Source organism: Oculina patagonica, chromosome 8 (assembly GCF_052425735.1).
Source record: "Oculina patagonica isolate OP01 chromosome 8, crgOcupat, whole genome shotgun sequence".
Classification (NCBI taxonomy): Eukaryota; Metazoa; Cnidaria; class Anthozoa; order Scleractinia; family Oculinidae; genus Oculina; species Oculina patagonica.
Genome location: NC_135765.1, coordinates 30,023,336 through 30,035,993, shown reverse-complemented (window position 1 = coordinate 30,035,993; position 12,658 = coordinate 30,023,336). Strand labels below are relative to the sequence as shown.

Genomic DNA, 12,658 nt, shown 5'->3' with positions numbered 1-12,658 from the left:
TGACAAAAAATATCGCGATTCACCGGTGTACCGGTGTATCGTTGCAGCCCTATCCGCATCATGGTCATCAGTTCGTGCTTTATTTACGAATATTTGGTCGTCCACACAATAAACATTTTCATGGAACACACTCTTGTCTGTCTCCTCCTGAAAATCCAAGATCTGGAATTCTCCCATGCTTTCAGAATTCCAATCCTAAGTATCCCTCCATGCCTTTGAAATTCCAGTTCAAAGAACCCCCCTTGCCTTCTAATTTCCAAAAAGGCCATCCGTGGTATGGTGTGGATATTTTCTGGAATCGCCCAATCATCTAGTGGTAAGGGTCACTTTGGCCCAAACTCAGGCTTCAGTTTATTTTTACCTTTCATAAATGCCTTCTAGCAATAGGCAGAACAGCATCTAAAATAAAGAAAATCTCTGTATTTTGCAGGCGTTTAACAAGCAAGCCTACAAATTTGGTGTGGTTTACATGAAGGAGGATCAGCAAACTGAAGAAGAACTATTTGGTAACGAGTCTCACAGCAAGTCATTTGATGGATTCCTTGATCTGTTGGGTCAAAGGGTCAGGCTGCGAGGATTTGATAAATATCGTGCAGGATTGGACGGCAATAATGACCTAACAGGAAAATACTCTGTGTTTACCAAGTTCAACAATAATGAGATCATGTTCCACGTTTCAACACTTCTTCCGTTTGAAGAATCTGACTCTCAAAAGGTGAATGTAATGTTTAAATAGTTATATTTCCCTAGCTTAAATGTTATAATGTTAGTTTCCTGATCATGAAATCTGCCAGTTTGTGGTTAGTACTTTTATGTGGTACAATCTATTATGTTGCAGATGTACATTAGGTGGTTCTACCTTTTAAGTTTGTGTATGAAACCGTAATATGTGACCATTCAAAATAAATCTATTGAGCAGTGCTTTCTTAATTGCGCTGTTCAAGGATCGGAGTTTCTAAGTTTTATGTCTGACTGGAAGAAAACCTAGTGGGTGACTCATCGCCAACAGTTCAAGGAGTTTTTAACTTTTAAGTTTAATGCGGATGGAACCCTAGTGTGTGACCATTCAGATGAAAGCTAGTGAGCAGTACATTCATGTGGTACACTAACTGTTTATTTTAAAAGGAGTTTCTAAGTTTTAAGTCTGACTGGATGAAAACCTAATGGGTGACTCTTCGCTGACAGTTCAAGGTGTTTCTTACTTAAAAGTCTGTGGATGAAACGAAACCCTAGTGTGTGACCATTCAAATGAAAACTATGGAGTTGTTTGTGGATAATTGTGTCATAATATCGGATATTTGTCAGCTACTGATGACAGCTCTGACTGCTTAACATTTTGTTTTTCTTGCAGCTTCAAAGAAAGAGACACATTGGTAACGACATTGTCTGCATCATCTTCATGGAAGCAACAAGGACCAAGTTTGTTCCTGACTGCATCAAATCAAACTTTCTGCATAGTTTTATCATCGTGCAAGTTGACATGGAAAACAATCCAGACCTTTATACAGTGAGTGGTTACTTCATCTTTGTTCTGACAAAAAAACACTGCAACACATTAAAATAACAGACCCATTGAAAAAGGTAGACTGAAATATTTTTTTAAAGGGAAAGATACCTGAAGGTTGGTTTTTTTTTTCACAGCTTAACCCCGCGACACCTCACGGGTTAAACCATTGCATTTAGAAATTATCCAAAAACGTTCTCATTATCTCATACATTGTATATCTATGTTTAACCCTGTTTTGTAAATTTTTGGGGATGTTGGGAGAAGATCTATAGTTTTTTTTGCAACGGATTAGTAAAATTTAATTTAAAGTATTGGAGTTTTATTCTGTTTTTAAAATAAGAATTTTTTAGTTAAAAATTGGTAGACCAATACCAGACAGTCCCTTGACAACCTAGAATTTTTACCCTTTCATATAGCATTTTCAACAGAAAAGGTACCCCTTTCACATTGTGTGATGAAAGGGTTTAACCCAACAGCTGAGGATTTCTGCAGTGTACATAATGTCTACCACAGTGACTAATCACTAGGTTCATAATCTTGCAGGTGTCTGTGGTGTCAAGGGATAATGTGCTGCCATATGAACCACCTCTGTATAAGAGGCATGTGTTCGAGAAGGTTTGACATGTTTCTGTAAAATATACAAGATTACTTAGCATCAATAAAATGATACATGATCACTACGTATGCAAAATTTCTTAGCATCACATTTAGTTTGCAATGTTAAACTTGTACAAGTAAAATAAAGTAAAGTCTGTGTCCAAGCCATGTGGCACAGCCAGAGTTTACCTCGGTTTCTGGGGCATTAAGCAACTAGGAGTATAGCTAGCCCCCCTGGATGTGATGTTAGTCCATCGCAGGATTACCCCCCCCCCCCCACCTCCAGCAGTCAATTTGCCGGTACCCATTTAAATAATTGATTTTTCAAATCACTGCTTGTAAAGTGTCAGTAGTAATAAACAATAATTTCTAAAACATATTACCTATGTTTTTGTCTTGTTTTAGAATGATGAGTTTAGAGACTGGATTCTCAGGAAGTTAATTCATGGTGAACAAGCCTGCCACAGGTCACCAAACTTTGCAAAATTACATGTGAGTGCTTAAATGAACTTACTTTATTATGCTCTTTAGTTACTATTTCTAAACCTCAATGGTTAAAACGCCACAATTAATTGAATGCGGAAAGAGCCATCAAGAGAACAAAGCAATAATATAAATCCACTAGCAGATAAGTGAATATTAAAACTGCACACGAGTTCAGCCAATCTGCACTTGGGCATTTTTGTAAACTTGCAAACAGTCAATTAGACCATGAGCCCCAGTTTTCTATGAGCGAATAGTCAACGAGGTGCAGCCGAGTTGACTATCGCCCATAGAAAACGAGGGTGAGGAGTCTTAGAATTGTTTTAGTAAAAACTCTTAAAGGACTGCAGTCCAAAAACCTACAATTTTACATTCTTATAAGCCAAAAATGAAGAAAAATTAATGTTTAAACGAGCAACAAGCACGCGATCGTTTTCTATCAGTTAATGGAAAACAGTTGGAGAACCAATCAGATTCACGGATTTTCAATAGAACACTGTTGAGTTTCTACTAATGTGTTTTATACAACAATGCACAAGCTTGTCATCAGCCTCTTCCGATGTAAGAAAGTTTACTCATTAATGGTCAGAGGATTTTGTAATGGTTACTATGCGTGTTATTTATCCTTTTTCTCAGAACAGGCATTGATAAAAAGTGAAATCTAAAAATGTCAAAAGGTACTGGAAGTTGTGCTCAAGCTTTTTTTAGTGGTCTCAAATACTAGGATTATATCTACAAATAAGTACATAAACATTAGAACCACAGTAAATTAAGGAAGGCCCTGACCCAGGTTCACCCCCCCCCCCTTAAATATCTGTTGCTGCTAATTATTTGTTGTCAGAAACTCATGGGTTTCTACTATTGTTCATACAGGCTCGTACCAGGACACTTATAATGGGAAGCCTTCTCAAGTCTGCTGCAAGGAATTCACATCCTACTGAGGACAGAAAAATTTCTCCAAGTTCAGCTTTTCCGGGTGCATTTCATGAGCATCATGTGACAGTTACCCAAGTGTCCAGGGATTTTAGCTCTGTTGGCCATGCAGAGCCTGATAGAGAAGACCTGGTAGCGTTTCTAGTTGGTAAGACATAATTGCGGTGTTGATTGATCTCACCATGTGAAACAATATTTTTGTTAGTTACCTTTTAATAGCAGTGCTATTAGGTTGTCCTTATGGCAAATGCCAGTTAACCTAACATTTGAGTTTAGTTGCCCTGCTGAGGGCTTGGTTGTCCTTGAAATGCTGTAAATAAAAAAATTATGGTTTTTGGTTAAAATTTCTGTTCTCAGGCCGTGAGACGATTAATTTAATATTTTACATTCACAGTGGTGTGACAACAAAACTGCAGAATTCCTTTATTATAAATGAAGACAACACTTTCACTTACCTTTATTGTTAATGAAAATACTCCTTTGTATTTTCTGAAGTGGTGTAGAAATCCTTGCACCTGCAAAAACACAACTCAAACCAACTAACTATAGATGTATTCTCAGACAACGGTGAAAATCTGTTCGCTTAAAAAAGCCAAAAATTCAGAACTTAAGATTGTAATAATAAAGAAACTTGAATGAAACTTTGTTCAGAATTGAATTTCATTCGAGATGAAGGCAAGAAATGCATATTTCCTCAAAACTGGTTGCCCGAACGCAGTTTCAGTCGTCTCAGACGACCGGACAACTGCTAATTTCGAGCACTGTAATTGGGCTGCCAGTCATTCAAATTTGACGTAGTTGATGGTTGAATACCACCCAGCATTTGTAAGCCTGTAGAACAGGTTTTTTTTTTGCCTTTCACGATTTTCACTTTCAGGATTTCTCTTCATTTATATTATTATAAGGTCTTGTATCTAGTAAACATTTGGAGCTTTGGAAAAGGGTAAATCTATTTCTTCATCCTTAGTTTAAACATGAAACAATGGCTGAAAACAAAAGTTCTGAATTTATCTTTCTGGGATTTAAAGACTGGCTAGTTTTAAAAATTTTGACTTCTCTGAAAATTTTTTACTAGATCTTCTTTACCTCAGATCAGTTAAACAACATTATTAAGTAATGTGTTTTATCTACTCTTAGGAGACGCAGATAAGAAGATTTTCATCGGAGTGAAGTCAATCATGTCAGCTAAGAGCAAGTAAACAGCATTGAGTTTTATTTTACCATATTTTCTCGGTTATAAGGCGCATCTGTTTTTTTCTTGAGAAGTTTTTGCTAAAATTGGGGTGCGTCTTATAACCGAGTGTTTCTGAAAATTTTCAGTTTGGAAACTAAGCATGACAAAGTTGCCAAGTTTGGGATGCGTCTTATAACCGAGTGCGCCTTATAACCGAGAAAATACGTTATATTAGCCATCTTAACTACAGTAACAAATACACAATCACAATAAAATACGTCCTGGGCAAGCACTATGGCTAGCACTGTTGTTGAAAATATTGGCCCAGTGTTGGGACTATGAGCAGTAGATTGTTATATGAAGATACATGTACCAAAATGTTTCTCCTCTGTCGTCGTCGTCGTCGTCATCGTCATCATTGTTTTTATAATCAACTGTGTTTTATGGGATGGGGTGAGTAGCCCCATGCCCAACCTGCTAACTAGAGTCCAGAAACCATACTCTATTTCATATCAAAACAGTCAAAATCTTTACCCTGTTTCAAACGTATGAAGAAAATACCGTATTTTCTCGATTAAACAGCCGTTTACTTCAAATTCAGCCTGGTGGATCCGGCGTTTATTTGACTCCTGCAGTTTATTTGAGCCCAATTTTCATTAAGCAACAGTTTTTATTCATCATTTTTGACAAAATGTATCTTGCTAATATACCTACAGCTTATTATACCACAAACAAATACCTAAGGGGCCTATTTTCAACTTCACCTTGGAGACCCGGCGTTTATTCGGTATCCGGTGTTTATTCGAGAAAATACAGTATTTTCGAAAACCATACCCTTTTGGGAAATGCCCCCTCCGTACAAGCTTTGAAGAAATCAGCCTTTGACCACTGTTGAATTGTCATTTAACAGAGTATTTCACAAGATGTTTTCACAAGATCTTGGTCATGCTTACGTGCATTTACCTGTAAGCAAGAACAGCTCTTCGCCAACAACCGCAACACCACCAACGTTACAACGAAGAATCTCATGGAATCGCCCCAGTCCCATGATGCACACAGGGTTGCGCAGTGGCAAGGTGAACCTTGAGAAGTTGCGGCGAAGTAGAAGCGAGAGTGACAGTACTTATGACGAGTCGGTGACATTAGAATCAGTCACAGATCTTGAACACAAGAAAGAGCCTGACAGATCAGTGGGTTTGCCACAGTTACAGTGTCAAGAGGTACAATTAGACTGTCTTGTTTATGGAGTATTGTAGAAACTCTTAGAAATAAAAGCATTTTTGGAGCCTGGTAGCTCAGCTCTGGGCTTAACTCTGGTTTTCTTAGTATGAAGCCCTAAGAGTATAGCTCTTCTCCCTGGATGGGATATTAGTTCATTCTGGGGCAGACGAACGAATATATATCTACAGGAGGCAGGAGAAGCGACCATGTGAAGCAGGATTCCCAAGATGGTCGAAATTAGGAAAAATTTTGCAAAGTAATATTTTATTGCATAATATTTTGCAATACAAATAAGCACAAAGAGGGGGGACCACTAAGGAAGTGGGATGTTCTCACCCCATTTCCCCCCTCCCCCATAAACCTCTTGCTTATGATGAACTTATGGAGGGGAGGTTGTTTATTGCTGCTGGATTCATTAGGCGAGGCAGCATGTGACTCTTTTTAACATGATACCTGTATCACGTAAACCATGACAAACCTTTGTCTGTCAGTCAAAACTGACTGACAGACAAAGGTTGACAGGCTGACTGGCCCTTCTCCAATTTTGTCTGTCTGTCTGACTGTCTGTCTGTCCGTCTGTCAGTTTGTGTACGATTGGTTGTGAATCACTCTGTCTTGCATGCAAAGAATAAAACACAGGCATGCAAAATAGCAGCAGTTGAGATTCCTTCTATCATTTCTGTCATAGCATGTACACAGTGGTTGAAATTTGCACATTACTGATCAGCTGACACAGAACTGTTTTGTGGAGAAAAGGAGATTCAGTACGTTTGACCGTCCTCATCAAATGCCGTCCATTCCATAGAATTTGTAGGAGTCAAAAGTAACTGAGTTTTTGTTTTTTCTTCTTTTCAGGTTATTATCGTTAAACAGTTTGATAGTGATGTGTTTGAAGCGCTGCTGGAGTTTCTCCATGTTGGATCATGTGACTTGAGCTCCAGTCTCCTGCCGGGATTGCATTCTGCAGCACAGTATTATCAAGTGGAGGCATTACATGAAGTGTGTGTTGAGAGCTTGAAACAAAGAAATGTACTCCAAAGTAGCAATGTGAGTTCCTTGATTAATTGCCTGTCTGTCTGCCTGCCTGCCTGACTGACTGCCAGATGGACGGATGGACGGCTGATTGATCAGCTGGCTGATTGATCGACTGACTGGCTGGCTTGCTGGCTGGCTGGCAGGCTGGCTGACTGACTAATTAAATGACAGACTGACTGGCTAGCTGACTGACTGGCTGGCTGGCTGGCTGGCTGGCTGACTGACTGACTGACTGACTGGCTGGCTGGCTGGCTGGCTGGCTGGCTGACTGACTGACTGACTGACTGACTGACTGACAGTCTGACTGACTGGCTGGCTGGCTGGCTGACTGACTGACTGGCTCACCTGACTGTCTGTCTGTACTGACTGAATGACTGACGGACAGTCTGCCTGACTGACTGATCGGTTGGTTGATTGATTACACTGTGAAATAGTGTCTTTCTGAGCTCGAACCTCCTATGGAGACAACTGAGACATATGTCTTGTATCTCAGTGGCTAGAGCATCCGACCGGTGAGATCACTGGCTCGACTGGGGATGGGGTGAGATCATTGGGTCGAATTTTTTCTTTCTACCATGCACGTGACAGACTGAATACAAGTGACTACAGCAGTAAAATAGTCAGTGATACTAAGAAAACGACAGCCAAAAGATAGACAATAAAAATGTTTGAATGCTGTTATCTGATTGAAAGCTATCTTCAATGTCATTGAGTTGTTTTTCTTTCTTTTTAATAGGACAAAGCACCAAGGGATGTGGTGTCAAACAATCTTGTAAGTCCTCTATTGAGAACAAGCATACAGCCAGACTGTGTCACGGACACGCAGTGCTAGATGTGAAGTGTCTAGGACTGCAGTGGAGAACCGATGAATTAAAGGTAGCAGATTCAAGCCAGATGTACATAATGCAGCCTGTCCTTAAGCTAGCGTACAAGCTGTGTTGTCTCTCTGTAAATTACAGAACTGTTGTAAATTTTAAGATATTGTAAATGACTTCAGTGTGAGGGAGACATGACCTGCTTCCCGTCAGTGGTCCACGGACAAAAGTTGTTTGTCGGTGGAAACTGTAATGTTACGTCAAGTAATTATAAATTATTTGCGATAGTAGAGTACAAGCATGACACATGCGTTCAGTGAAGTTTTATCTCAAGTTACCATGCTTTTGTCGTGTACAAGGTATTGCCTGATTTGGAATCGATTTTTAATTTATCAAGAATAGACTTTAAAAAACTTATTATTTATAGAATATATCCCAATAAAGAGGCATTTATAGTCCTTTTAAAATTTGTTTTTCTTGTAAGGTTTTCTTTTGATTGATTTTCATTAAAATTGAAAGTTTCTTTTTAAAGGGAAGACACGCTTGAAAGAAGTTCCGACTGCATGCCCTAGTGAAGTACCTCCTGTTGTTTGATAAAAGTTAAAGAATGGCATAGAGCAGTTATTTACTTGAGTTTTGAATTCAAAGTAATTCGCATTCATTACTTCGCTTAGTGATTTTTTGAAATAAATCTCGTACCACTTTCTCAAACAATCAATCAAATAACACTCATGCGGGGAGCGATACTCCTTGATATATATTACAATTTGGGAGGCCTTCAAAATCACTGATGTTATTATAAGTATATCGCGTTTCTAATTATAAAGGGGATGATTAAAATTAATGTGCGCAAGAAAATGAATATGGTATAATAGACTCAACGGCTCAAATATCATATCCTCTGGCGTGTTACTTGCGTAAGAACATTGCTAACATGGAACCCGATGTATAAAGCCATTGTTGGGTGATCCGTTCCACCTTTGGGGAAATGGTAAGCGGCTGCTTGAGAGAGATTAGTCACATAGTAGGGGTTCGTCAAAAATTAGCATAAAGCGTGGTAGAAACATCACTTTCTGCCAGGAAATCAAACGATAGCTTAGTGACAACAGAATCACGTCAAGTCAGTAATAAGCGTTTATTTGAATTTTTTATCAGGCCTGCAACTGGTACAAAAGATGCAAAACGGTAAATGGAACACGAATTTCCATTTGGAACGTTCCACCGGGAAAACGGGACCCCAGGGGGGGGGGGGGTACTCCGGCTTGTAAATGACGGGGATGATCGAAGGATTTTTTTGGGTTTGAAATTTTCGATTCTGGGATTTTTTTGGGTAAGAAGATTTGCCAAGTATTTTTTTGGGTGACTTGATTCAAATAGGGGTTCTTTTAGGGTATTTAAAACAAACTAAAGTGCCTTGGCACGGCCTTGGCGTATTTATGGTATGATGAATAATCAAACGCGAGCGTTATAACCCCTCCTGGCAATTTAGGGGTAATTTGACAAGGGCTTTTTGGGGGGGTTATTTTTGGTCCAGGGATTTCTTGGGGTAATGTCGGAAGACTTAGGGATTTTTTTGGGTCCTGAGTTTTGCCTTCATTCGATCATCCCCGTCATTTACAAGTCGGAGTACCCCCTGGGAACGGGACTAACGTTTCAGATATTCTTTTACGTCCAGAAATTCTCCAAGAGAATGAACCAAACAGTCGTGTGCCATTTACATCCTAACTGAAAATTCCAAATTTGTTTTCTTTATAGTAAAAAGCCACTGTAACAGACCTTCTACTAAACCTAAACCTAGCGTGCAGTGTTGTCCTTTTCGATTATACATCAATTTCCTTTTACTGGATTTTCATTATCTTCTACGAAAGTGCGTTCGAAGTGTTGCTAGGTCATGGTATGCATAAAATTATTAACGTGAAAATCACTATCTTGTGTGGTGTAAGTATGATGTTAACTAACAAAAATATCAACTAATTCAAGGCACTGATCCCACTCGAAAAACGTATTTTAATGTCACATTAGTTTGATAGCTACAGAAACGCGAATTGTTCCACGTTATCGCTTTTTTCCATAGTCCTTCCACTCAAGCCAAGAAGCATTCAAGTAAGCTATTGCAAGAAATCGAACTTAGATAAAAATTACGATGTATAATTATAACCACAGAGGAAGTTAACATATAACTGTTAAAAGATTGATTTAATAAAATGGTAATGGTACTGCTATAGTGCATTTCCCGAAGCTCAATCCGTTTTACAATTACAGCACGGGACGAGATCGGATATCAGCACATAAAACTAATTCGAAGCGTATACGATTTTTGGCAAGCAAACGAAACGCTGATAAAGTAGACGTCTTTAAGCTCCTGGTCTCTATTTTGCAAGATTTCATTAAAAAGATCTTTGAAGATCAGTTCTTGGGAAGGCCTTTCTGAAACAACTTCCAGCTCTTTTAGGAAAGCTGTCGGCGTACCGAGTTTCTTTAATTCCAATTTTATCCCACCTCTTCTTCTTTACTACCCAAAGTCCATCCGTTTGAAATTTGTTCATTACTTGTGCAATTACAGGCGCAGTTGGGTGCGACTTGCAATTAAACTGTGCTTTATCTGCACAAGTATCACGATGGCGCATGGTCTTGTGCAATGGAGAACTGCTTGAGCTATGGTCGTGTCATTTGCCCGTTCTCTACATTCGTCTGATTACTGGCGGGTACAAGCTATAAGAAATGAAAAAGAAAACAGTAAAGAGTTGAAGTTGATTACAACGTTACAACAAAAATGTTTTAAAGCTTTGTCTCTACCGAAACCAAATACTGACTACCTACAGTGGTGCTTTCCTGTCGAACAATCTTCCTAAGAAACTACGCGCTGCAAAATCCTCAGACTACCTTAAGAAAAACATTAATAAATGGTTCTCTGCATCGGTGTCTCGGACTGTAATATAAATATGTAAACCAGTAAATGGAGAATTATGCCTTTTATCTTATACCTATATTTTAACCGTGTAATAAAGAAAGTTCTTATTTTTTCATTTCTTCATTTAGTCATTTTCTTTCATTGAATACGAAGTTATCCAGATAGAGTGAAATAAAATGGTTTCGCCTAAATTCAGTTATATCCTGGGAGCTGTATATCTCAGAAAATTTCTGTATATCCTGGTTGCAGTTTAACGTCTATTAAACCAAGTAAGACGTTTGCGTCTCATATAATATAGTTTTTTCTTCTTCGGTTGCTTACAGCCATTATCTATACCATGTACCTAACGCACGCAGACATTACCTTATAGTCAGGACCACACCTTCAAGTAATGTCTGCTTGGTCCGTGAACTGGTAATACCCCAGGCAATATTATCCAGTACGGTTCTCTTGCTCGGTTAACTAAGAAGGGAGAAGTAAAAGTTTATTATATGAAAATGTGAAGGTGCATGATCAGTCACTTATCATAAAACTTAGCTTAGAATGACAAATCCTTAACAGAGTTTAAAAAACCGTGAAATCTTAGCTAACGTATTGTTTCACAGGTGTATTACCTTAATTTTTTGGTCAATGCTATCTTTTTGCTGGCGCTCTGCTCCACCGTTACACCGTACCTCTGTTCACTCTGCCTCTCTTCCCCGGTTCCACTGTTCCACTATGCCATTGTTTTCCTGTGCCACCATTTCACTGTGCCACCGTTCCACTGTGCCACCGTTCCGCTGTGTCATCGTTCCACTGTGCCACTGTGCCTCAGTTTCACTGTGCCACTGTTCCACTGTGCCACTGGTCCAATGTGCCACTGTTCCATTGTGCCACTGTTCCACTGTTCCATTATGCCACTGTTCTACTATGCCTTGGTCAATGCTATCTTTTTGCTGGCGCTCTGCTCCACCGTTACACCGTACCTCTGTTCACTCTGCCTCTCTTCCCCGGTTCTACTGTTCCACTATGCCATTGTTTTCCTGTGCCACCATTTCACTGTGCTACCGTTCCACTGTGCCACCGTTCCACTGCGTCATCGTTCCACTGTGCCACTGTTCCACTGTTCCATTATGCCACTGTTCCACTGTTTCATTGTGCCACTGTTCCACTGTTCCATTGTGCAACTGTTCCACTGTTCCATTATGCCATTGTTCTACTGTGCCACTGTTCCATTGTGCCACTGTTCCACTGTTCTACTGTGCCACTGTTCCATTGTGCCACTGTTCCACTTTTCCATTATGCCACTGTTCTACTGTGCCACTGTTCCATTGTGCCACTGTTCCACTGTTCCATTATGCCACTGTTCCACTGTTCCATTATGCCACTGTTCCATTGTGCCACTATTCCACTGTTCCATTATGCCACTGTTCCATTGTGCCACTATTCCACTGTTCCATTATGCCACTGTTCCATTGTGCCACTATTCCACTGTTCCATTATGCCACTGTTCCACTGTGCCACTGTTCCACTGTTCCATTATGCCACTGTTCCATTGTGCCACTATTCCACTGTTCCATTGTGCCACTGTTCCACTGTTCCATTATGCCATTGTTCTACTGTGCCACTGTTCCATTGTGCCACTGTTCCACTGTTCTACTGTGCCACTGTTCCATTGTGCCACTGTTCCACTTTTCCATTATGCCACTGTTCTACTGTGCCACTGTTCCATTGTGCCACTGTTCCACTGTTCTACTGTGCCACTGTTCCATTGTGCCACTGTTCCACTGTTCCATTATGCCACTGTTCCACTGTTCCATTATGCCACTGTTCCATTGTGCCACTATTCCACTGTTCCATTATGCCACTGTTCCATTGTGCCACTATTCCACTGTTCCATTATGCCACTGTTCCATTGTGCCACTATTCCACTGTCCCATTAGGCCACTGTTCCATTGTGCCACTGTTCCACTGTTCCATTATGCCACTGTTCCATTGTGCCA

The 12,658-nt window shown here is 39.8% G+C and overlaps 1 protein-coding gene and 1 long non-coding RNA gene across 5 annotated transcripts in view; one reads left to right on the top strand and one right to left on the bottom strand.

Annotated features, from left to right (window-relative positions):
• The window catches only part of LOC144664014 (uncharacterized), a 253,535-nt gene that overhangs the window by 4,189 nt on the left and 236,688 nt on the right, over window positions 1–12,658 (top strand). The window contains exons 3-11 of one of the 4 annotated variants that reach the window (XR_013572719.1): window positions 431–715; window positions 1,352–1,507; window positions 2,051–2,122; window positions 2,510–2,596; window positions 3,461–3,668; window positions 4,658–4,715; window positions 5,605–5,914; window positions 6,771–6,962; window positions 7,687–7,980. Coding sequence is in view for 3 of the 4 variants with exons in the window: in XM_078525118.1 (XP_078381244.1) it covers window positions 431–715; window positions 1,352–1,507; window positions 2,051–2,122; window positions 2,510–2,596; window positions 3,461–3,668; window positions 4,658–4,715; window positions 5,605–5,914; window positions 6,771–6,962; window positions 7,687–7,782 (1,464 nt within the window). In the remaining variant the exon portion in view is untranslated. Of the gene's footprint in view, window positions 1–430; window positions 716–1,351; window positions 1,508–2,050; window positions 2,123–2,509; window positions 2,597–3,460; window positions 3,669–4,657; window positions 4,716–5,604; window positions 5,915–6,770; window positions 6,963–7,686; window positions 8,802–12,658 lie in introns of those variants that run through there. The other 3 variants (XM_078525118.1, XM_078525119.1, XM_078525120.1) reach the window with 3 other exon arrangements.
• On the bottom strand, window positions 9,753–11,840 carry LOC144664034 (uncharacterized). Its single transcript, XR_013572735.1, has 3 exons — window positions 11,291–11,840; window positions 11,040–11,138; window positions 9,753–10,477 (listed from the first exon to the last, which is right to left on the bottom strand). It is a non-coding gene; the product is annotated as an uncharacterized LOC144664034 (long non-coding RNA).